Source organism: Parus major, chromosome 14 (genome assembly GCF_001522545.3).
Source record: "Parus major isolate Abel chromosome 14, Parus_major1.1, whole genome shotgun sequence".
Classification (NCBI taxonomy): domain Eukaryota; kingdom Metazoa; phylum Chordata; class Aves; order Passeriformes; family Paridae; genus Parus; species Parus major.
This window is the reverse complement of record NC_031783.1, coordinates 9,094,453-9,120,381: the sequence shown is the minus strand read 5'-3', so window position 1 is coordinate 9,120,381 and position 25,929 is coordinate 9,094,453. Positions and strand designations below refer to the sequence as shown.

At 43.0% G+C, this 25,929-nt stretch overlaps 2 protein-coding genes across 4 annotated transcripts; both read right to left on the bottom strand.

Annotated features, from left to right (window-relative positions):
- Positions 1–221: 221 nt before the first annotated feature.
- On the bottom strand, positions 222–12,511 carry DAGLB (diacylglycerol lipase beta). 3 transcript variants are annotated; one of them, XM_015642882.3, is made up of 15 exons: positions 12,300–12,511; positions 11,643–11,794; positions 9,280–9,454; positions 8,527–8,788; positions 8,315–8,440; positions 7,223–7,350; positions 6,190–6,316; positions 5,765–5,848; positions 5,255–5,332; positions 4,792–4,872; positions 4,576–4,703; positions 4,051–4,119; positions 3,885–3,957; positions 2,633–2,886; positions 222–1,373 (listed from the first exon to the last, which is right to left on the bottom strand). In XM_015642882.3, exons 1-15 carry the CDS (start codon positions 12,392–12,394, stop codon positions 1,181–1,183), a joined length of 2,025 nt encoding a protein of 674 aa, XP_015498368.1. In that variant the 5' UTR covers positions 12,395–12,511; the 3' UTR covers positions 222–1,180. The 3 variants fall into 3 exon arrangements, with proteins under 3 accessions (XP_015498368.1, XP_015498367.1, XP_018863799.1); XM_015642881.3 differs by having other exon boundaries at positions 8,527–8,818; positions 12,300–12,467; XM_019008254.2 differs by lacking the exon at positions 12,300–12,511 and adding an exon at positions 11,918–12,257 and having other exon boundaries at positions 8,527–8,818.
- A 652-nt stretch (positions 12,512–13,163) lies between these two features.
- On the bottom strand, positions 13,164–25,906 carry KDELR2 (KDEL endoplasmic reticulum protein retention receptor 2). Its single transcript, XM_015643213.2, has 5 exons — positions 25,700–25,906; positions 19,011–19,111; positions 16,441–16,599; positions 15,113–15,365; positions 13,164–14,383 (listed from the first exon to the last, which is right to left on the bottom strand). The coding sequence occupies exons 1-5, from the start codon at positions 25,788–25,790 to the stop codon at positions 14,349–14,351; spliced, it is 639 nt and encodes a 212-aa protein (XP_015498699.1). The 5' UTR covers positions 25,791–25,906; the 3' UTR covers positions 13,164–14,348.
- Between the last annotated feature and the right edge of the window lie 23 nt (positions 25,907–25,929).

The following is a 25,929-nucleotide window of genomic DNA, read 5'->3' as shown; positions in this document are numbered from 1 at the left end:
CAAACAGAACCACTTTTCCTCTGAAGCGGTCACAGTTTGTACTTAAATGCCCCAGATTCCAGGCTTTTATTTAAAACCCTGCCCTGTGTGCTGCCTCCCCTCCTCCAGAGTGGCTGCACCCAAGGCTGGTGCCCTGGGACACAGCAGGCCCTGAAAGCAGCAGAGACACTGCTGGTACTGCCTGACCTCATTGCCCTGACAGCCAGCACTGGGACCTGTCATTGCACAGGAGCCAACATTTTATTCTACATTTAATTTTGTCTCCATATCGAGTATCACAGCAGGAACATCCACACAGTTAATTCTCAACCACATCATATTTTACTTACATCAATTTCCTTTAAATAAATGCTGCTGCGCCTTAAAAAGGAAAAAAAATTAGAATGGATACACACTAGAAACAAGGAATCCACTTTTTAAAAATCACTACAACTGGTACAGGTTCTTGGCAGAATCAGAGTGGTGCTCAGTAGCTGGAGCTAGAGCTGGTGACCAACATGATGCCAGGGCCTGAACAATATTTTTTTCTTCTTCTCATTACGTAGTTTTAGTTTAAAATCAATAAAAGCAGTGATGTAGATCAACACATACAAAAGACAGGTAGATTAAAGAATATTGCACATGTATATCCAAGCAGCATTTAACCACAACAAGCCCTCCCCTGCAACCCCGGGATCCCAGCACAATCTGTAAGAAAAAATAGTGCAATCACTGAGGCTGAGCCAGCCCTGCTGGGCCGGGCTCACTCACCCTGCAGCCCTGAGCTGCAGCGCTGCCCTCCCTGCAGCCCCTCGGCCACCACAGCACAGGCAGCCAGGAAGGGATGTGGAAGCAGAAGTGGAGTTGCAGGTGGCAGATGAGTCTGGCAGGGCTCTGCTCTGACGTGTTCTCACACACATTCACTTTGGTCAAGCGTTCAGCTGCTGCGCCAGCACACACAGGCTCGGCCGGAGCTCCTCACCCTGAGCCGTTCTGGAAAAGCCCAGCCTTCACAGACACAATCTGTGCTTTCACCAGCACAATATTCCCCGAGGTCGCTGCAGAGGCAAGGGTGCTAAGACCCTTGTTCATTTTATGCAATGTGAGAAAAGTACTGAAATCCACTTAGGCATGAAAGTGGAATGTGTCCTGAATACCTGAAACCTGCAAAAGAGCCCCCCAGGTCGTCCTCGAGCTGTGGTTATACTGCACTGGGGTTGTATTCTCGTGTTTGACAAGACAGACACGATCCATGTTCCTGAGACAAACTGTTCAGAGCTTTGAGCACAACATCTGGCATGTGGTCTGTGATCATCTTGGGACTGATTAAAATGCTGCCGAAGACGGTTTCGTTTGACCATCTTGCCGTGTATTTAATATCTGAAGAACACAACCTAGGGACAAAACACACCACAAATACAACGGCTGTGTCACAACTGGAACCCTCTCACAGCAGCAGGTGGGCTCCCAGACAGCTGCAGGTCTGCCCTTCAGCAAACAGCTGGAATTGCTGCCATGAAGTGTCCCTGAGAGCAGAACTGCACCAAATGACACTGTGCTTTAACAGGGTAAGAAGCCATCAAAGATTTAAATAATTCTGCTCTCAAAACATGGAATACAGCCTGAGCAAGGAGGGGGAGGGCATTAAACACAGCACATTCACGTGGTTAATGTCAGATTTGGGGAATAAGTCAAAATGGTATCAATAGGAGACCAGGCAATACATTTAATGCTGCACATAGGATGCACCATTCTGTAAAATTAAATCTCAAACACATGATGGGGGGCCTTGTGTGCTAGTTCTACTTAAAAAAAACTCCCATGATTAACAGCTGTGCTGTGGAGTAAAAGACAAATTAATTCAAAGTAGCAGAGCAGCCATTGGGAAAATCTGCCGGGTCAGAGGTGCTCAGATATCTAACCTATAAAACCAGTATTAAAATAGTTAGAAATTAAAAATGTGAAGCTTAAACAAAATACTGATCTGCTGAATGGGCTGTTTCAGGTTGCTTTGTCTAAAAAACCCCAACACCAACAAAAAAACAAACAAAAAACCCCCCTGAACATGACACTGCCCCAACAAAGCCACAATCCTCACTATTCCAGCAGTTTCAGCTTTCTGGTGTCTTTGTCTCAGCTTCCTGCATCCACAGAAAAGCACCAAGTGACAGGAAAAACTACAGACTATGTGGGCAGACACTGGGTACTGGGGCAGCTGCAGCTCTCCAGCCTGGCTGGGTCAGCATTACAAGCAGTGTTGCACCTCTTTCTAATCACCAACACTCATGGGATTGCTCAGTAATGAGGTATTTTGTTACTTCACCACTGCCTGGACACACTGCAGATCTGCAGTCACGGGCAGAAACTGCAGCCTGCCAAAGCTGAACTTGCCATTTGTAGTGTTTAAAGTCCTCAGTTCAGCAGCTGCAATAAATGGGCAGGGTAAGACATAAAGAGAACTGTCCAGGGTTTGAAGTGGAACAGAAAGAAGCTGGGAGGAACAGAATAGAAACTGAAAACTGGGTAATGTGCAATAACCAGAACTGGGTACTGGAGATGCAGGTAAGTCACTGAGCTGGAAACTTGGAAAGGGGCAGGGAGCTGCAGGTAGACTTTAGGGAGACAGGAGAGTGGAATTCATCATTCCACTTACCTCCTAGAGCTGCTCTCTTCAACAATGTGGATAATCTTCCCAGGCAGATACAGATGAGGATACTGAGGGGGTGAATTCAAGTGTGATTCCTCCTCAAGGGCGTTGTATGAAGGTGACCTTTGAACCATTAAACTCTCCTCAGCCAGGAGGGGCTGGGTCAGGGCATCCTGGTTCCTTCCATCCAGCTCTGTTGGGAAGTCATCAGGATCTCCTCCAAACACCTCGTACCAACACCCCCGCAGCAAAATCTGGTACTGAAATCAGAGAGAACAGTCCAATTGAAGTTTGGCATCTCTTCAAGTAACTTATTCTAGTTGTGTGCTTGCACACATTTCATCTGAAAATACAATTAAAATATTAAAAATCACTTTATGCATATGCTCTTTCCTTGATAATTATCTCCTTCCCAAATTTTCCCCACAGTAGCATTCATTTCAACAGCATGGATCCTAAGCCTCCAGTAATACTACAGGAAACATCCCCATCTTTACCAGCTGAATTACTCCATGTGGATTCTGCTCTGCAGGTTTAACTTTTCTTGCACCTGTAACTTCTAACTGTCCATTATCTTATTCTGTATTTATGACATCACACAGGCCCTCTGCTCATCCTGGGACTACATCGAAATCTTGTGGGTATGGCAGATTCAAATTCAGATGTTCAAAAATGGCAGTTCTGAAGCTTTAAACCACACCTCTGTACCTCCAGCACCATCCTGCCTGACACCACACTGATCCAGCACATTCAAAACTGTTTCCCGCTAACAGTAAAAAGAGGAAAAGAATTAGCATTGTAACAGAGAAATATTTGCTTTCCAAATGAATTCTGACAGTAATATATAAGCAAAATCAATAATTTGCTTACCTACTGGTATTAGTTATTACACTATTAAAATAAATAATCTTACTGGCTCTTTGTAATTTTAACTGTTTCAGGTTTTTTTCCCATTTTTGTTTTTTAATAATTTCTTTTTATCAGCAAAACTAGCAAACAGATAATTTCAGGTCTGATGTTGTAAACTGGTATATTGGGAGTCTTACTGAATCCTAATCTCCAACAACAAAACTTTACAGGATAGGAGATTAATACAAATGTCACTGAACTAAAAGCAAACAATTTTTTTGTTTTGAAACACAATTGTAACTCTCAGCTTTAAGATCAAAAATATACACAACAGCACTCAGTGCATTAAATTTGGGGCTTAACCCAGGTAACAATGCCACAATTTTAACCAGGAACTGCATTTAATTACCTTGGGTCTGTTGCAGTTTGCCACAATTCTCACTATTCTTCTCTTTAAATCCTCCATGTTGGGCATACTTAACCTGTTTAAACACACAGAACAAAGTAAAGCAAATCTTCCTATTGTCTGCTATCAAACATCTCCAATTGTCAGTATAAAAGTATTTCCATCTCACCTTGCAACGAGGTCTTTTCCAACAATGACTGAAACAATGAAGTGCTTAGTGTAATCTGCAAGTGATTTGCTAAGAGAAAAAAAAAAGATAAAAGGCAGTTTAGATGCACTAAGGAGATAGACACACCTCAGTTTTAGGATGATCATTGTAATTCAGTAAAAATACAAGTACGTGGCAGCACCATTTCCAGTCAGTGCCTCCTTGCTGAAGCTGACAGAGTAACTTCAGTGCTGACTCTAAGGGTGTTGGATGTCCAACAGGCCAAGGCAGACAAATCAGCTGAGTATTTTTCTGGAACATTTATTTTAACCTCTAATTATACTGCCTGACAGAATTCTCCAGATGTGCTTCATTCCATAATGCTCCACCAAGAACTCGATTGTAACTCCAGATGGAGAACATTAATTTGAGTGGAGAACATACAAACTCTTCCCACAGTCAGCCCACAGCTACCAGCTAACACACCTGGCAGCTGCCTTGACTTTTACAGCTCAGACAGAAAACCAAGCAACAGAAGTCTCTCACCTTAAGAGCCCTCCTGGGGGAGAGAAGGCGTAACACCTCAGGGTGGGGAAGGAGTTCCTGAGCATGATGGCCAAGATAGACGCTGTTCCACCACCCAAACTGTGACCAACTATCACAAGTTTATACTCCTGCAGATAGAAACACAAACTCAGATGGACACAGAAAAAGCTGTGGGTAATTTTTCTGACAAATCAAATTATTTGGAAGGTAACTTACTGGGGCAATTGTGAAAGCCTGGTTTAGAATTCCATCATTTATTAGTTTTCGATAGATGTAATTTGCAGCTTGAGTTATTCCCTACAAGAGAGCAGTTCAGGTTAGAAGGTGCATCTAACCTGGGGTGTGATATATGTTTCATTTAAATACAACACCATCACAGAGCAACTTGCAGCAAAGCTGGTCTTCTCTTTGACATCCTCCTGACAGGGGTCTGGTTATAACCAAGAGGTCTGTATGTATGGGTTAAAAAGGTTTTGGGCTATTTCATAAGGACATGAAGTCTGACAAGAGGATTAAAAATTCTACCTTGCAGTGCCAGAGGCAGTATTTGATGCACCAAACATTTAAATAATTTGTGCAATCTATCCAACAAGGAGAATATTCTGTTCTAATAAGGATCCCAGGTGTTTATAGCTTGCTACTGCTGAGCTGCTCTAAAAGAGCCACAGGCTGCACACACCTTATGTACAAACCCATTCTCCAGAACCTCCTCCAGTGTCAGGTCTTCACAGTCTGCTGACAGATCAGTGAGAATGTCCTGTGAACAAAGCCTTGGTCAGAGCTCCCTGCAGGGCTGTGTGGCTCATGGGTTGAGCTCTGCTGCTCACCCCTGTCACAGGGACATCAGCATCTGGCTGCCAGGAGTATGAGCAGCACAGCACATCCCACCACACACCACCAACCCCAGCAAACACACAGCAACCACAGCTCCATTTCCAACTGCAGACACCCCATTATGGATGCACCTCCACTCACAGTGACTTGGAATTACCCCTGCCTGTCCTCCACTATCTCTTCCAGTAGCACAGGGAATATTACCCATCCAAGGGCAGGGGGACTTACAGCTTAAACCTGGAAGACCTGTACCTGTGAGTTATTTTAACATGTGACAGCGTAACACAATTTCCTCTAGGTACTGGGAGTTCACTCATTTCTATAAAGCTAGTTAGTGATATCAGATGGATGATACCTCAAAAGACAAGGTTCCTCTCACTGCAACCACAATAGCTTCTTTTTTGTGATCCAAAGCAACAAAAAACGGAATCTCATAGATCTGGAGGAGAAAAAATGTAATCAGTAAAGACACCAACATTTTGTATGGGCAAGCACTTGTTCTCACCTTCTGGAAGCTCTTATTGATCTCCATACTGTACTATGGAAAGAAGCTCAATTGGTCTTTTATTTGGTTAGTCTAAGTGCCTTTTTTCAATACTGAGACAGATTGATATCAATGGCTCTGTGGCTGTTAGATTAGAAAAGAAATCCAAGCTGATTGTTTTCATTTGGCTTTGCAGCCTACACTTCATAAGTACTGAAGGCAAACTAGACCCTTCACCCCTTACTTTCCCTGAATTAATCACTACAGCTTGCTGAATGCCTGTCCAGATTGTTTACCTTGTTATGAAAACTGATATGAATGAAGTCTCTGTACTGCAGTCCTGTTATTTTTAGGATGGATCCAAAGTGAAAGTTATGACGATCACTTCCCGTTATATCCGAATCTGTTGGTCTATTTCTGCAACTAACAAACACAGAAGAGAAAAATTTTCATGTTTCAATATTTTAGGTTTCCTTTCAAGGAATCAAACTCAGTTAAATTTGCAGAGGGCCTTCTGCCAGGAGTCAAAAGTGCTTTCTTTTTGCAATAGCACTAATAAACATTCTGATGCAAGATGTTACTTCTGCTCTGATCATTAGTAGAGCAAAAAGTACAGTAAGAAAAGAAGTCTTAAGATTACAAGCCACTGAGAGAAAATACAAACAAGGAAAAACAAAATTCAAAAATCTGCATAGCAATCTTATGTTTTATCCACAGTATTATATAATAATTTTTTTTCCTCCAAGTGACTTATATTTCAGTAGATTATATGGCTATTTCATAGTAGTAATTACAAAAATCATTCTTCCAGTCACAAATATCAGTGGTCACATACAGTAATCCTACCTATAGCAATATGTAAAATGACTCTGACAATAAACATTTTTGAGTTAAGGGGTCAAAAGGAACAAAAAGGAGGCTGGAGGGACAGGGAACTCCTGCCAATTCCTTAGGACAGAGAAAACTATTGATAGACTTTTATTTCTGTATGTAAATGTGTGTCCAAAAGGCACCTCTAAAAAGCCTCTTTTTAAATCATGTTTCATTTAATTCTAATTCTTCCTCTGTCATTTTGCTAAATTATTTTTTTTTTAAATCTCAATCACAAACTTTTCCCATAAAAAAGCCAATCTGTTTGAAGGTGGAAAGACACTGGAATTTTATTTCTCTGAATTTCTGAAATATAACTCTAGCAGTCAAGCTCGAGTACTCCTAAGAGTGATATGTTTTAATGCAACAAAAATACTGCTACTGTAACTATTTTATTCCTGCTAAGACTAGTGAAATAGAAGGCAGCTATGTGTTTTTAAGCTCTTGGGTTAAACCTACCAGTCACCATTGAGCTTACAGAGTGCAGTATATGGGTTGGTGTACACGTAGTAGGGCCAGCCATAGGCAGCTGCAGCAAACAGCATGTAGTGAGCAGCATTCTCCAGCTCAACATCCAAATCATTGGTCTGGAAGCACACAGGGAAAGAAAAGGAAGCAGAGAAAGGGAGGAAGGTGTGTTAGGCAGCCTCAGAATACAACTGAACACAGGCTAGTGAAAATTAAGGCATGATGAAATACACACTACCCAAACGGAAAACCTCAAGGTCTAAGAGGAACTAAAAATAGGCACTTGTATTTCACAGGAAAAAGTCTGTGTTTATTTATGTAACTACACAGCTCAAGGATCTTGAAAAGCTCTCACTGAATCTGTTTCTTCCAATGCTGATACATTGATAAGCTCAATGCTGAAAACAAAATTCATTCCAGATATGTTACCTAAGATATCTGAGGGAAGGCTAAAGAGGCTGCATCAGTTCTCTCTGGTACAGACTTTTAAAGCACAACCCCAACACACTGGCTGGATTCGAAAGGAAGCTGACAGAGATGCACAGAAGTAAAACTACATACATCTATAAAACACAGGCTAAAAGGAGGAAAAAAATTTAGAAAAACACTTTTTCACTGAAGACCAGCAAAAATCAGTTAGCAAACTAACCCATCAACTGCAAGCATTTAAAAGATGCCATTTTTGCTTTTACCTTGTCTGGGTATTTGCAGCAGAGAAACAGCCCACAATAAAAACTAGAAGATTACCTTCTCAGTTCTATGCAAACAGTACCAAATATTCATTCTCCCTCTGTTCCCTTTCTCTCCCAACTGTACAACAATGATCAAATGTCCTAAATGGTTCCTTTTTTGAATTTAATTCCCCATTCAAGGTTCTACTTGTGCAAAAACAGAAAAATGTTTTTGACCACAAACTTATTGTTTTCACTGCATTTATTATATTATTATATGAATTTTTATTGCAGTGTTTCATTTTATTAAAATAATAAAAAAAAACTTGCTCCAGAAAGAAGTGTATTTCAATTTGATCTGGCACCATTTCCTAGAACAGTTGCACCAGAGGCTGCACCAACCCTATCTTACCACGAGAGACGATGGAGAATGACACAGGACTTCTTCAGGCTCTTTGGGGCAACTTTCCATTTTATCTTGCTCTTGATGGAGCAGAATCAAGCCAGCTGCTATGTCACTTGGCACCAGATCAGTGTCCTGTACAAAGACATGGAAGACTCTGTAAAACCACCCCACACCTCCACGCAGCAGAACTGGGCACAGAGCAAGGCTCTCCCTCTTACTGAGAAGTAGTTGCGGAAGAGCTCGGCGATGCTGGTGAAGGCCACCCGGTGGTCGTCGTCCTGCACGATGCAGCAGCACAGCAGCCTGATCCTCTTCTCCCACACCCTGGTGGCAGAGCTCTTCACGTTGTACAGCAGCTGCCCCGACTGGCTGCTCTCCAGGTTGCGGCTCACACCGTCGGGCAGGTAGAAGGTCTTCTTCCCCCCGAGGGGATCAAAGACAATGACAACTCCGATGATGGTGAAGATGATGATAATCCAGCTGCCAGACAGGAGCAGGTGGGATAACAGACTGTGAAAACAGCCACTTCTGACAAGAGTGCAAGAAATCCCAGCTACAGATCTTGGCAGACCGAAACCAAAGCTGGTTATGGAGCTCTGCATGGAGACCTCTGCTGCTGTCCTGAGCTCTTTGGACTATGCTTGCAATACTCAGGGCACCAGAACAAGGCTGTTGGCTCAGTTCACACAGGACACCAAACCTGGAATCACAGCTTTGGAAGCAGCAGCACAGAAGAGTGGCAGTTCCATTTTTCACTACCAGCTGAGTGATCAGATTACTACACTCTTCATATTAATCCAGTTTTCTACACTCCCATTGCCCCTCTTATCCTGTCTGAGCTTCACCTCCTTTCCTTCACTGCAGGACATGCACTCTCCCCCAAGGCCAGCAGCATTTTTAGGGAAGGATACCAACTCCTTTTCCTTTTGCCATACACTGTCAAGGTCAGACCTGTAGGGAGGCACCTTTACCTTGCAATAACTGTCCCCATGACGCCATTTATCACAGTCTTCTCACACTGCACGCTGTTGTCTGACACCCACACAGCTCCCACAACAGCCCAGATGAATTCAGGAAAATAGAGAAGCAGGCGAGTATAAAGTATTTTGGGAAGTGATTTTCTTGGGCCTGGATTAGAAATTGTTCCTGAAATTAGAGAGAAAATTTAAAACAAGAACTGTTCATGAATGCATCTCAAGTACATAAAACCCTATCTGGAAATATGAACTTTCTGGGCTTTACAGAGAGTAAGGAACTTAAGTGAAACTATTGAGTTCTTTCATACTAATGGAAAGCTGTCATTGAAGCTAATAAAAACAACAATGGATTTATAGCTGTGATTCTTAGAACGTACTCTACTAAAACCCTAAACAACTCTAGCCAGAGACAGTTCTGCACTAAACTTGAGGCAACAGTGATGTGCCCTGCATAAGCCTAAGCTGTGTCCAGGAGCACTGGCTCACCTACAGTTCCTCATAATTCTTGGGGCCTACTTTTATTATTCTATTTAGCTCTTAGCTGGTTAATATTTCATTTTCAGATGCTATTTTGCTGGGCTACAATGAAGTTTTTTTAATGGAGTTACTAAATAGTAAGAGGAGAACAAAAGTAGGAAAATTACCAGGACAAATACTTCTCAGGCTATTTTCTGTATTGTTAATGTGCTAATAACCTCTTTGTTTTAGCACTCTAAGGCAATAAAAAAGGGAGTAACTTTTGGCCAGCTCATCTCCTTAAACCAGTCTGCTGATCCCAGGGTAATGAGGTAGCGGGGTGTGTGTGCTCAGGTGTAGACAATTAATTTGTGAAGGCTGCAGAACAAAAACAACTTTGGGAACTGTTCTCCAATCACAAAGCTGTGGTTCACACCCAGTGATAAAGCCATTTCAAAAGCCCTCAATCCAGAGGTTGCTTTTTCTCATTCCCAGGTTGCAGCCTGTCCTGCAGTGTGGTTGCTTACACAGACACAATCAGATGGAACTGTGCTTCCTCTAAACAACTTTTCCTTTCTCAGCACCACCCCCAGGGTGTGAGGGCTCCAGCCAGGTTCCCTGCTGGTATCACCAATTGCCAGGACAGCACAAGGGCTGGTGCAAGACCAAGCACACCCAAACCCACGCATTCCAAGCACAGCCCAACACACCTCACCCTTTGTTTTCCTGGAAATTTAGCCTCAGAATTCTTCCATTTCTTAGTTACAATGGCCTAGTAGCTGTATTCTCATAGCAAACAAGGCTCTTTTATCACTGCTATTTACAGCTACATCTCTCATCTCTGCACCTTTGGTTAGAGCCTGGTGCTAACAACACCAAGGACATGGGTTTGACCCCTGTATGGCTCATTCACTTAAGAGCTGGACTCGATGATGCTTGTGGGTCCCTTCCAACCCAGAATATTCCAGTAAACTTTGATATAAACATCACAGTCAGTCTGATCTTACTTCCCCTCCTCTGGAAACTCTAGGAAAACTCAGTCAGACTTAAAGAAAAAGCGGTCAGAATCAAGGTCAGGATTATCATCCACACCTCTGTTCTGTCATAGTTTCTCTTCACGCATTCTTAAAATTGCTTAAGTGGAAAAAAAGTATAAATACTTATTTACAGAAGCATAAATAGCTATTTCCAGTGTGTCATGAGAACCAATACATGAGAAACTGTACAGTCTCATCTGTTGCTCCAGAGACCACACACATATTTAAAATTAATCTTCTTAACATTACTTCGATGATCAGGTGCCTCACCAGAAAAAAAAGCTTTCCTAGCAATTTCCTGCATTTCTAGAACCATTTATACAAATAATCAGAAGATGCATTGGGGTCCTTACTTCTGTTCAGCCATTAATTTGAAGCTGTGAGTCCTGCTCTATTTAACAGTACTCACTATCAGTTTTATTAGGACATTTATACATTTCACTTTTCTGTGTGTTTTTCCCCAAGCAGCCCACTGCAGCTAAGGAACTTTCACAAGACATGACTAAACCTGCCTACACACGGCAGAACTAACAGGATACTCAAATGATTCTGGATACACTTCCTTACATTCCTGTCAGAGAGGTGGAGCAGTGTTATGTGGGAGGTCACGCAGAGAGTTTTCAGGATGCTCTGATGGCAATGAACCATTAGTTGCACTAAGTTGTTGTGTTTATTAAGCTAGATTCCAGACTAACAAAGGTAATACCATTAAAGCAAATGTGGTAATGTTGATGGAGTTTTTCAAGTCTAATTACCATGAAAACACTTCAATTTTTTGGTGGCTTTTAATGTCAGCTCTAAACACATATCTATTACAATCCTACTAGATTGTAATCCTACAAAATATCATTATTAACTATTTACCTTGCATACTGATGTACACAAGAGCAGATAACGCGCATATTATGGAAGCCAGAAGAATGATGAGGCCGAGCAGGTAGCTGTGCAGCAATCCTCCCCCGGGACAGTTAAACTGCCCCTTGCGAACAGTGTAAAGGACAAGAATCCCAATCCACCTGCCGGGAAGGGAGATAACAGCAATTACAGCAGGAAGGGAGAAGTGTCTGCTGCGAAGCGATCACCTGATCGATAGTGGTCGTCTTAATGTAAGCACCGCACGAAGATTAACAGCAAAGGACCTGTTACATAAGCGAAGTGTCAGGATGAAACCACTACACGAACACTCAGCAGGAATTACAATTCAGCCGAGCGCACGCCGAGCCACAGGCTCCCCGCCTGGTGCTACTCCTTCCTTCCTTCCTCGGACCCCAAAGCACCGCGGCTGGCGGACACAAAGCAGTCACCGTATTAATTACGGGACCACACGAGCGCTCTCGCAGATTATGTAGCGGGTTATGCTCGCAGATTAAGCCCGGCGGGTGACGGCGGCCCGGAGCACAGCGGCAGCGCGGGCACCGCACGGTGCTGCGCCAGGCACCGACAGCGCCCGGGCCGCGGACACCGCTCATCCCGCCGGGAAGCGCCCGGGCCGGCGGGCAGCGGCCCCGGGGCGCGCCTTACCACACCAGCCTCACGAACAGCTCGAAGGTCCCCGGGAGCACGAAGTCGTCGCTGCCGATGGCCCAGCGCCGGCCGAACAGCACGAGTCCCGGCATCCTGCAGGCTCCCCCGCCGCTGCTCCCTCAGGGCCCGCGAGTCCCATACACCACCCCCCCCTTCAGGCCTCACCGCCCGCCGGGGCGGGCACGATGTCGCCGTGACGTCACGCGGGCCCGCCCGGCCTGCAAACACCGCCCCGCCCCGATCGGGCCGCGCCGCGCACGCGCCTGGCGGGAGCCCCGCCCCGTCCCGGGGCCCGCGCGCGGGGCGGCGGGAAGTACGGCGGCCCCCAGGGCGCGTGCGCGGTGCGGCCCCGTCGGGCGGGTCGGAGCTATGACGCCACGGGTGGTGACGCCACCCGGCCCCGGAAGAAGGCTCCAACCGGGCCGCTGAATGACGTCACAGAGGTCACGCCGGTCTCGGCGGGTGCCGGGCCCCGGTACCCGGCCCAGGGACGGACTGGGCCCGGAGCAGCTGGGACAGGAGACGGCAGCACCGCAGCTGCACATGAACAATGCTCAGCCGGGCTCAGGAAAGAGAACCAGCAGTCACTATATAATGATGGCCAATCAAACTGGAGATAAAACACATCCAAACACCGAACCCTCCTCTGCACAAGGCTGAAGACTTCAGCTCTCACTAAACAAGTAGAACTCGGCCATTATTGCTTCCATCAGTGATAATGTCCCTCCGAGACTTAAAACCTCTTTATTTCAACACAGTAGTGACATTAAGAAACTCATCCTCACTGCAACTTTGCATTCAGTCCCAAGTAAACTAAAAACTTTCACATTCTAGAACGAAAAAAAGAAAAAAACTCCAAAATGTTTTCACCATTTCATAAAGTGTTTATTGAGGATGGTAACACAGGATAAATCATGCAACAGCTCAGTAAAAAAAGGGAATCATTTAAAGGATGAAGAATGGTAACTGGTGCTGCTGATTCTGAAAAGTTTATAAAAAAAATATTAATTGTCCAAAAGTGACATCGAAAACCACTTGAAGCTGAACATGGAAGTTGCTTATAAAGCATTCATTAATAAGAAAATGTAGATATTGTTTTAAATGATCACCCACAGATTTCTGTAATCAACAACTTACAAGTCTCCCATTCCTGCAGCTGTAATGGTGGAGCAGGGCTGGACATCCAAGATATTTAACCTTCTCTTCCTGAGCAAACAACACAGTCACAAACATTTGCCACTAATTAACACAATCGCATCTCTTACCCCTCACAACCTGGGCTGCCAAGTGCTTTCATTATTGGGATTACCTTCCCAGACATCATGGCAGAACAGGAAACAGCCCGTCCTTGTAGCCTCAAGTGATTTCCTCACTGCCCTCTTGCCATCAGCCTGTTTTAGAAGGGGAACAACTACAAAACGTGACTGTTCCCCTTCTAGCACCAACATATATTTTGAATAAGGAACTCCATGTCAGCAGATGGCACAAAGACTGGGCACCAGCACATCACATCAAACATCGGTGGTTTCAGATTTAGAGTTGACATATATTTGCCTTTTGGAAAAAAAATAAATATAGTGGAATGAAAACTGAATCAAAGGGAAAGAACAGATGACTACCATCCATCAAGGATGCACATATTTGTGCACTGAAAAAAAAAAAAAAAAGAAAAAAAATCAGTCATTTCAAAGAAAATCTTGAAAATTAAAAAAATGTTTGCACTTGTTCCTGGTCATAAACAATCTCACAAAAATCTCACTTTTGGAACTATTCCAATTGAAACCATACACTGAATTTATTAATACAGTATAAGTTTCTTTATGTAAAAAATCTTTATACATAGTAATAAAAAAGATAAAGGCAAGATGCATCAAACAGAAATCTGCTGGTTGTTTTTCCTCCGTTCTTACAGAGCCGCTGATGACTATCTGCACTATAAAGAGCTGTGTTTCTGACTTTCTGTCTCAAGCATCTTCACCTTTGCTTGTGATAAGGATTGTTCTGTCCAAGCATCCAAAAGGACAGATGCTAGTGATGTTTTGGCACTTATGCTGGCAAACTGAGCTTCTTTCCCTTGAGGACTGCAAGGAAAAGTGGGAGAGAAAACAGTCAGCAAAATAAAGTTATAATGCAGGAGAAGCAGACACTGTTAAATTGTCAAAGGGACCTTTCACACCAAATGGATCTACTGCAGACAGTCCTCCCAGGCTGTCTGTCTCTCTTCAATAAATACTGGTAAAATTAGAATTAACAATTCTAACCTTGCCCTCTTGTGGCACCCTGGAGTTCCCACTTTACATCCTCATAGGACATACAAGCCCCTCACCACAGCCTCTTAAGAATTATGACTAAAACAACACAGCCCCATGCAGCTTTGTGGTTACATGATGGAAGCTGAAATATGAGTAAGAGCAGAATTATTAATGCACTCAGCAGAAGTGTCTGCTTCTACACTCAGCATAAACAGAAACATCCAAAACACGGTATTTAAAGCACTGAGAAAGGTGTCTCTAAGCAGGGATCTGCATGTAACAAGGTACATGGTCAGGGGAAGCAGGAGGATCATGCTTTATCCTTGGAAGGCAACAGCAATATATATTGAGCCACAGTTGAGTTTTTCCTAAAGTTCCTCAGACCATTTATACATTTATGTTCTACCCATACCCCCAAAAAATCCTCAAAATTAAGCATACTTCAGAACTGATTTTCACAAAGAATTAACAACTCATAATGCTGATGTTGCAGATCCCTAAGAAACTGTTCACTGCTACATTCCACAACCTGAAGCTGGACATTACTGCATTACTTACCTTTTGTAACATACAAATAGAAGAAGTCACAGTACAGAACGGTCTGGACCACACCAGCAACAACAGCTATGAGGTCAAAAAATCCCTCAAAGTAGTAGCGCCAAATCCAGTTGACTAAGTACAAGGCACGGTACAGACCCAAGAAGAAAAGATAGTGAGTAGTGATGGTCTCTGCTTCCCCAGTCTTGCTGATCATAAAAAGTTGAGGAAGAATAGCAACCGATTCAAGATAGATGGAAAAGGTCCACAGTATCTGAAAGGAAAAAAAACCACACACAGTATATTCAACTGTCTTACTGATAACAGCAGGAAAGAAAACATTTGACTTGGCTTGACTTTTTACTCTCTAACAATGTTATGGATAAATACCTATTCATACAGGTACAATATTTTGGCAAACTTTCCTTGGTACAGGAAAAACTAAGTGAAATCTTAATAATCAACCAGAAGATGGGAGGAAGGAACTCTTCTGGCACACAGCAGACTCCCCAAACCAGCTCTCTGTTGAGCTGGCACACACAGGTTTACTTGTGAGGGAATTTGTGTGCATCCAGTTCACATTACCATGAGATGCAACTTAAAGTCCATGCTGAGAAAGCTGCAGGGAAGATGAAGCTCATTTCCCCCCCAATGTTCTTCCATTTTTTTATTTATGTTTAAAGAGTCCTGTGTAAAAAACACAGAACAAAAATCTAAAATATGTCTCGAAGGGTTGCAATTCAAATTCCCATACTCTGAAATAAATTTATTTAACCCAAATATAAAAATGCAGCTCAGTCCACCTAAAACAAGCATCTAAAGTTGCTCTCTATTTTGTAGGAAAAAAAACTATCTCTTTGAACCTCTATAATTACATTTTTAATGTAATTTTTCTGTAATTAAACATATAGCTGCATTTTAAATATAATGCAATTCTTTTTAACGGACTAGACCATTTGCAATTCTATGCAAATGTTTAAGAAGTAGTATAATTCCTTTTGTTTTCACCAGGTGGCACCAACTATTCACAAACTGCATTGCTGGGGATTTCTTTAACAAACAGAACAAAAGGAATTCTGAATGAATACAGCCATCAAAGTGCAAAAGTGGGAAAAACACAGTCTTCTGCTTAATAAAATAATCAATGCTGATAACAATGCTGGTCTCCTGAGGTGCCTTAAATTTGCACAGACATCTGCACCACACAGATTCCTTGATGAAAGGATTAGCCTGAACCTACTAAACATAGACACCCTTCAACCATTCACTAGACAGGCTAAAAATGCTCATATTCTAAATATTTTAGCCAAAAAAAAAAAAAATAACATCTTCTGTCCACTTCAACTCACCTCCAGTGGAGAGAAGTCATGATTGACAAGAAAAGAGAGCCCACCAACAGGAACTATCAGAAACTCCACTCGGAAGGTGTCATGGTTTCCATCGTAGGTGGCCTTGAACTTCATGTAGATCAGGTACACGGTGGCATACGAGCAAGCGATGTAGATAAGCTGAGGGCAAGGAAAGAAACAACCCCAAAACGATCCATAGAGGTTCCAGGATTAAATCACATTCCCTGAATAACCACTAAGAGGAGTAAGTGTGGTCTTTTTTGATTCTTTGCATTGCTTATGAGGTTTTGCAGGCTGTTGATGGTGCTTAACTTTTGTCAGTGGAGTAATAATTCAAAACTGAATGACTCTGGGCTCTACTGGTTTTGTTGCTTTAAAGGCACTACATGTCCATGGTTGAAGTGACTGCCCAAAGGTGAAGATCCTTTCCAGAACTAAGGAAGTGATTTAGAGAAGAAATACATGTTCTGCAGCTGCAGGGGAAGCACTGGCCCTGAACATTTAGGTTAAAAATGTGCAGGTGCATACACACAAGAATAACGGAAGGGGCCTTTCTACATTCAAAAAGCCCAGTGTGGCGTGGCTCATATGGCAATTAAAAAATATTCAAGAAGTCCCATTCAGACAACCATTTAACATATCACAAGTTAACTGATTTGCTTTGGGCCTTTAAACATCTCTAAAATCTGAAAAGTGGCAAATGGACACTGTTCTTCACCAACCAACAGGCCACAAAACCTGCAAGACTAAGAAACTGGGAGAAGCAATGAACCAGAATTCAATTTGAGCTGATGTCTAACCATTTTGAATGGTTATGGCACAGTAGGCTTTATAGGTATTCCCTGTGGAATAAGCAAAAAGCTTCATTTTACAGGTGAGAAAACAGACCTAGAGAGAATCTAAGACTTTCTAAAGGTCAATCTGCCATCATCAGGACAGAGCTCATTGTCCTGCAGTCAACACAGTACAGGAGACTAGACAAATATTTTAGCTTCTGCCAGTTTCAGCACAAATATTAAATGTTCCAAACCATTTATCACATTAGAAAAGGGTTATTTGCAATGGAGAAGTAACAGATTAAAAATCCCACTGTCTGCAGATGCTATTAATCACTAATGCTCTGCTCAATACAAAATCCTAAAAATAATGTATTAAGGAGCTCAGAATCCAAAGGCTCTGCTGCACAAGCACCCCAACCAAATGGAGCTAAAGAATCACAGAACAGGGTACAGAGAAGCTTTACTATGGGTATAAACTAATCATAGCAGGTATGGTCATAGAAGACACTAAGTAAGTGTGAATTAATCCCTCTTTCTTATATTAAAGATTTCTTCATCTCAAGAATCCCAACTCTCAAGTTCTCAACTAAAGTTCTCTCAAGCTCTCAATTATTCTCAACAACTGTGTAACATTATGTACTCCTACATATATATTTATATATATACATATATATAAATATAACACAAAATTGCATTGGGACACTCAAGTAGCTTCAATAATGGGCTGAAAAGACAATTATATCCAACAGTCTTTCTAAGCAGGAACCTTTGAAACTGAAATAGAGGCTACCATTTTCAAAGTTAGTATTTCCATATTCATTTTTCTGATTAGGAGGGCTGCAGAACAAAGATGTGGTCATGGCCCTGAATCACAACCAATAAATAAATAAATGGCAAAACTCCCCTACCTGCTCTTTTAGTGCACCTAATGATATCTTCCAGTCAGAAATTACATATGGAAAAAGCTTCTGTTTCAAGAATATTTTATTTAATCCACAGCTCCTCATCTATATTGTTAATATTAAAACTTAAGCATACACATTTCACTTGTTGGAAAGAAAGTGTGAGTTTAAGACACAGTATTTCATTTTACAGTATTATTTCCCTCATTCATCCATACATTTTGCATTATTGAATATTTTGGTCTTTCCTCTTGGTAAAGTTATACTAGCCTCTAAATTAAAGCTGAAAAGCATCAAGAAAATCCAAGAGTAAAGGATTTGGATTAAAAAACCACAAACATACTGCCCTCTCCCAGACTACTGCTTTATTTTCTTGTACTCAGCACCAGAAATTGCAGGAATGAGTAAATAACAAACTCTAATTCAGGCTCACTGACATTCAGTGGGCAAGTGACAGGGGTATAATTCAGAGAAGCTACATTCCTTAGAGCTTATTCTTGTCAACTTTTGATCAGCCTCTGACCAGACAGTAGCTGCAATCCAGGAAGTGCATCCTGAATACTAATTTACCTTGTAGTGAATAAAAGGAGATTTACTTGAGCTTTAATGTCTCAATTTAGAAATACAGCTTATTTAAACCATTTTTCCAAAAGCTTGTATTTTCAATAACCAAAATGCCATTTATTCTAATATAAATAGTTGTTTTTTTTTAAATTGCATGTAGAGTGCAGAAAAAAAAAGTAGGGTTTTGACTCCATCTTCCACAGTCTTTATCCAAAGCTCATCTAGAACTTTGGTGCAGTGGGCCATTAAAAATGGCTTTTATTAATGAAATTAGGCACTCTGCATGCAGCCTCACTAGCTTTTCTAACTCTTCAGTATACTCTACCTTCATAGATGTGTTATACAATGAAATGAATGAAGTGAAGAGGTCCAGGTAACGGGTAGTGAAGACCAGTGCAAACAGAAGCTGGCTTTTCCCAGAAATACCTAAAGTGATAAAGGAAATAATTAATCATTCAGAAAGTGATGAGGTGCTTTGAAACATTTGATGACCAGGATGAGAAAGGGTATATCCTTTATTTTTAAGCAAGTTGATCATAAAATTAGGACAAAATCCAAGTTCCCAAGCTGTACAAACAGAATTCTAAGCCCATATAGCTCAGTAGTGTGAACATAAGTTACCCTGTACTGGAAGAGGTGCTGGCACTACACAAAGTTTTGAAGTTACTCACAGCAGGTAGTGTCATCTCCAAAAATATCACCTGCAAGCTATCAGTTCTGTATTATCACTGCATTATCATTTGCTTTCAGTTCTCAGAGTGCTGTCACATGCCTCAGTATAATCTTTATATACTGAATAGCTGGAAAGGTACAAGGGCAATAGACAGAACAGACCCAGTGACAAGGAGAAGGTATGGTAGCTCCAATAATGGGATTTTAGAAGAATACATAGATTTTAAACATAAGGCAATTCAATTCACAGACTCAATTGACCACATGGTGAGAAAAACATCAAACAATCAAACCCACATGTTATTATGTACTAAAACAAAATATTAAAAAGAGAGAGAAGTGAGATAAAATGTTAGACATCTACACTGCATCTTCAAAGCAACTTTTGATTCTAGGTCAAAGCCCCAATGTCAAAATGTTTGTTTGCACTTCAGGCACTAGAGCACAGCTAGAAGCATAAAAGCTTTGCACAATCAGTCACTAAAAGCTTCCGAAAACTGAGGTGAAGCATCACTCCATAATACTGATGTGGTGGTGTGTCACAGCAGGGGGACAAAACAACCTACTCTGTGCCTCTATCTCGTTATTCCAATTATTCTTGTTTTCAGTCATCCAGGGCGAAAATAATTGAATCTGTTCAGCTAAGCATGCAAGTCTTGTTCAAAAAACAAGAGGGAAAAATACTCTGTAGGAGAGGGTTATGATGCAAGGCTGAAAATCCTTGTCCCTTTATACAGAGATACTTCTAGAAAGGCTTTTATAAACAGTGCCATAAAGCAATTAGAAGAAGGCAATCTGCTATGGCTATTGAAGTCCTTTTTCACTCCAGCTTAAGGAAAACGGAATAAACTGCTCCAGATGAAGGAATTTAACCTACAGAGTACAAGAATGAAACAGTAACAATTAGGGGTGTGTTTGCAACTTTCATTTGTGAAATGTCTGCAAGGTGAGCCTGATATGCCTCCTACAGTACAGCCCAAGTACAGTACAGGGAACACAGACCATCTCAAAACCTGCAGGCTGCTAAGTCATAAAACATAAGCTGCAAGTATTACAAATAAAACACACTGCTGTTCCCCCTACCCTTTCCCCCCAAAAAAATCCAACAACAAAACCAAAAACCCACAAACAAAACACCTCCCAAAGTTTAGAAAAAAAAAATACATTTGACATTTCGTGAACTACAACTGCATTGCACTGACAGCTGAAGCAGCACTCTGGGCTCATCCCAGGTGTGCTTGTTGGCATCACAACTTGCCAATAAAACCTCACAGCAAGCAAAGCTGTCCTAAGGTCAGAATCCACAGGATATAGAAATCCACCTGGACAGATTACAGAATAGCATCACACTACAGAATATAATTAGGCTAAATTATTCAGCATGCTATTTTCTTTTAGCAAATAACTGGGAACAGAAAAAAAAAAGAAAAAGAAAAAAAGCATAAAAAAGACATTAACTACTGATAACAGCTATAAATTTGGATCTGGATATGCAGTCATAAATACATATAATATACTTGAAAAATTCTTCTAAGCCATTGCCAGTCTTACCTCCACAACCCCAAAGTTGTAATTTTTGTTAAGCCTTTCAATACTCGCAACCAGTACTGATTTTTGAATCTTTAGAATACTTGTGAAATCCTGAAACCCACCCTAGACCCAAGATTAAACTAATTTTCAGGTTAAGTAGGCTAGACTAGACTAGGCAAGGTTTAAATTGTACCAAAGGCCTATGAAGGGACAGGCAAACTGAGAAACAGCTAAACCACGAGCAAGAACAGAGTAAGGGAACAGGTAAACACAGTTTTACAACTTCAATGCATTTCAAAACTTTAGGAAGTGTATTAATATGTCATAGCACAGACCCTGGCTTACTGCTGGACACTGCAATACACTGAGGCTACAATGATGTTATTCTCATCCTTCTCCCTTTCCTTTTACCCCCACAAAGATTACTTAGTTCTTGAACTAAATAAAAATGTTTTTATTTCTTTTTCCAAAGCTCTGGGCTCAAATTTGGAAGAGCAAAACCTCTCTGTTTTGTTTCATCCTCACATGCGGAAAAACTCCTTCAACTTCTGTGCTCCAGCTTGGCTGAAAGCCATAGCATGAAACTTTAATTCAGGTGATTTTCACAGCCAGGCAGGAGGGCAGAGCTGAAATTGCAGTACTTTCTTATCAATTTCATTCTGCTGTAGTGAGTCAGGTAAGGAATAACAGGCAGAAGCAGAGGCTCTGAGCTGTGGTGTGTATACAGCACTTACCAACTATGAACTGCACATCACAGCCATAAAACCTTCAAATAAAAGTTCTTCTAAGAAAGGTCAGTCCATACTTTGCCATGGGAACTTCACAGACTTTTTAAAATAAAGTAGTTTAGTTCTATCCCAAGTCCAAATCAGCAACAGAACCACAACTTCTTTGGTTCTGCTAGTAACATACTAGCGTTAAGACCCCTGTTCTTCCAATTTAAAACCTAACCTAATTTTAAAGACAAATTTTCCACCTGAGAAAGAGAACACTTTCCTTTAAAGAGAGAGAAGAAATTCCAAAGCTACCAAAAGCAGCAGTTTTTGAGAAAATACAGACAAATTAGCAGCAGCCTATGGCAAAGTGCTGTCAGAAGTCCTCATCTTAGCATATTATCTGGTCCACAGTAGACACATAAAATTGAGATACAGCTACATTACCTAGCAAAAGTACTACACATTTACAATCTACACTACTTTTTTAGAGTATACAGCATATAATTTGACAGCACTGCAACTGCAGGTCACCTTTAACACTTGATAAATGGCACAGAGAAATGCAAATCAATTTTCAGGCAGTAATTTGCACTGCAAACAATGTAATTTGACTTGAAATGGTAAGAAAATACAGTCTGAACAGAAGAATGTTTGGAAGCACAGGATTCCTCAAGTCTCATGAATTTCATAATTATGACATGATGTCAATAACGGAGTTACCTACTACATTGTCCATGGCTCTTCCTAATGATTTTTGAGCTGTTATTTTGAGTGTCAAACATCTTTCCAAATTCTAAATTTGGAAACTCAAATAACCAGATGTGCAAAAAATTGTTTCCCTGCCAACTCTAAAATTCTGAAGTCATGATTTGATTTGCTTTCCCCTTGTTCTCAACCTATTGACTAAATAAGAAAAAAAAAATTAAGTTTCTAGAACACAAAAAATACAGACTGCTTCAAAGTGCAGATGAGCCTAGCCTTACCTACCTTCTTCAATTAGAGGAGTCACTTCTTAAGAAAGAAAATGGGGACTATGAGTCTTCAAAAAACAGCAGGTTGCAACAGAGGTGCACAGGCTGTCTCCCTCATTTCCAGCTGCTTTTACAGGCCTCTGAGTTCTCCCTGAACAAAGGCCTCAGACACACACAGATGCAACCAGAAGAGAGGAGTCGGCACCATGTGGTTTGCCAGCTCTTCATGGATCACAGCCTGCAATTCAGCCAGCAGTCAGAAGCCCTTATTTATTTTCAAAGCCTCTACTGCTTCAAAAGTGCACAGTAAAGTAGCAGCTGGTTTGCCCATGTTTCTTTAGTCACCAATAACCACGAGGTATAAGTTTATTTAATTTATAAATGGTTCTAATAACCATACAATGTAAAGGAATGGCAGAAAGCCCTGTAATAAGAGGCTCTTCGTAGGTGCTCAACATTAACTGGTAACTACTTAGGGGTTATTGTCTTGTATGACTTTACAAACATATGTAAATATATATTACAAAGGTTTTGCTAATAGAAACCTCAACTAACAACAATGAACCACTAAGAGGAACAGAATAGAGCCCCAAAAATAAAATTCTTTGCTCATGTTCCTTTGAGGTATTCACGTTCTTCTCATTCTAGACAAACTTGTTAGGCCTCAGACACCAATCTCATAGCAGCACCACCAATCTCGATTTACTCCTGAGGACTCAGGCAGAACTAGAAGACACCAAAGAAACAACCAAACAACCCCTGACAAACACATCCCTGCTTTTTGCCTTTTTTTTTTTTTCTTAAGAAAATTAATTAATCGAGTATTTTTTACTGAAAGAGTTCATGGATGTGTCCAGGGATGGTGGCTAATTTGGGAAAGGGGAGAGCTGTATCACCTATGTGATACAGGCCTGTTTACTTTTCTCTCTTGGAGAAAGCTGTACCAATGGTTGGTGTGAGGCTGCTTTCTTATGAATAAACCCCTAGCAGTACAGATTCTCAATCACAATTAGCTTAAGGAAAGCAATATCAGATCACTTTTTAAGCAGAAAGATGGGACCAGGTCACACTGTACTATATTGTGTAAATAACCTCATATCCAAAGGTCACTTAAGAATCTCTTGGCTCAAACCCTATCTGAATTTCAGCCTTGCAATAGCATTTCTAATTTTCTTTCTTCAGACAGTAAATGATGTTCCATTTTTAGATCATTAACCCTCCTGCTGTTTGTAATCTCAACTCCATTTCTCAATCACAGGACAAAACTCTACACAAGAGTTGGAGAAGGCAAGGCCCTCTCCTGCCAGATCCCGGCTGGATTCCTGTGATGCACTAGAGCCTGAGCCAGGTAAGTTTATCAGGAAGGTGCTCTTGTGTTCCATGACCTCAGGAACAATAGTTCTGCACTACCGCTGCATGTGGCCCATGGAGTCACTTGCTTGACCTCTTTTGTAAAGTTAAGAACAGCTTTTGCTTTGTCTGTTTAAAACCAAAGCTATTAGTTTACTTTTTTAAAAACAAAACTATTAATTTACTCTTTTATTTTGTGCTACCAAGTGATTTGACATGACAATATACAGAACCCGTACTTCCTCCTACCTGTAGTGTATATCTCTTTCATTTCCCCATTCTCAGTTATTTCAGGCTACAAATTAAACTAATTCTTCATGTTTTTAACTGAAAACTTTACAGATATATCTGTTAAACAGTACTAACCCGGTATTTGAACAGTATCATCAAAACATGGCAAATTGATTTCAAGAACAATCGCCCTCAGTAAAGAAGGAGAAGCTCACTGGAAAGAGGGCAAAGTCAAGCTCACATTCAAACTCCCGTGCACAACGAAACCGGTATTCCCAGGGCGGGTGGTCCGACCCACATAACACACACACCGCAAGGAAATGCCCATTTTGAATGACAATAACTCCCAGTTTTCTGAAAGAAATCGGCTATGCTGCAGTTATGGGAACTGCCTGCAATTCCCTCCAACCACCACACCGTACAGTCGACGGGGGAAAGCGAACCACGGCACAAGAAACTGGAGCACGCCCGTTCCGAAAGGGGGGAAGCGGCAGCGGGGGGCGGCGGAGCGGGGTTCGCCCGGCCGGGACCCGGCGCCGCTCCCGCTGCCACGTCACACAGGCCCGCGGCTCCCGCCGGGAATCTCCCTCCTACTGCTTCCTACTGCAAGCTGGCCCGGCCGACAGCAGCCCCTCCACCAGCCCTAACAGCGGCACCAAACAGTTCCATTCCCGCACAAAAAACGAAGGAGAGGGGGAGCGTGAGGCCGGCCACGGAGGGAAGGGGAAAGCGGGGAAACTTCAGGGGTTGCGAACTGCGAGTCAGCGGCGGCCGGCGCTGCACCAAACCCAGGGCTGCCGCGTACACCGGCGGCCCAGGGGCCGGGCGCGGCCAGGGCAGGCGAGGGAAGGGATGGAGGGACAGAGGGATGAAGGGAGGGTGGCTGCCCGCCCCGCGGGGGACGAATTCCTCCCCCCCTCCTCCAAACCGGCCTCCCCATTCATTCGCCTGCCGCCGGGCAGTTACGTAAGGAAGAAGCGACCCTCCCGTACACAGCCGGAGCGGCGGTGCACAGGGATTAAAGTACAAATAATGGCAACCACAACACCTTTCAGGGAATGGCAGCTCCCGCCGGCGCACCCCCACCCCGGAGCGAGGATGCGCCTCCTCCTTCCCCCTCTCCCGGCTGCTCACCCGCTTCGCCAGCGCTGGATTTGGAGGGGGCCGAGTCTCGGGGAGGTCAGGAGGAGGGCAGAACCCCCTCCCCTGTGCGGACGGGAGCGACCGTCCCTTTTCATCTGCCCGGGCCGAGTTCTGCCCGCCCGCCCCGGGGGCCCTCAGGAGCGCCCCAGCGGGGTCAATCCCTTCCCCGCCTTTCCCCGCTTCACCAGGGCCGCCTCCCGGGCCACTGAGACAGGCGGGACCTCCACCCGCCCGCCCCGGCTCGCCGGGCTGTCCCCGGGGCGCGGTCCTGCGGGGGCGATCTCAACACCCCGCAGCCGCGGCGAGCTCGGGGCGATACCGCGGGGCCCCGGCGAGGCTCCCGCGGGGCCCCGCGGCCCGGAGCCGCCCGGCCGGTCCCGCCCCGCGGCCTCCGCACGCACCCGCGCAGGAGCGGCTCTTCCAGATCTTGAGCAGCAGGATGATGATGGCCGCCAGGTGGGACAGGTCCCCGGTAAGACGGAAGATGTTCATGGCGGCGGCAGAGGCGGCGGCGCAGCCGGAGCCGGGGAGCGAAGATGGCGCAAGCTCAGCGGGCACCGAGCGACGTGGCCCGGGGACGTGGCCAGGCAGCCCCGCGCCGGTGCACGCCGGGAAGCGGGGGGAGCGCCCG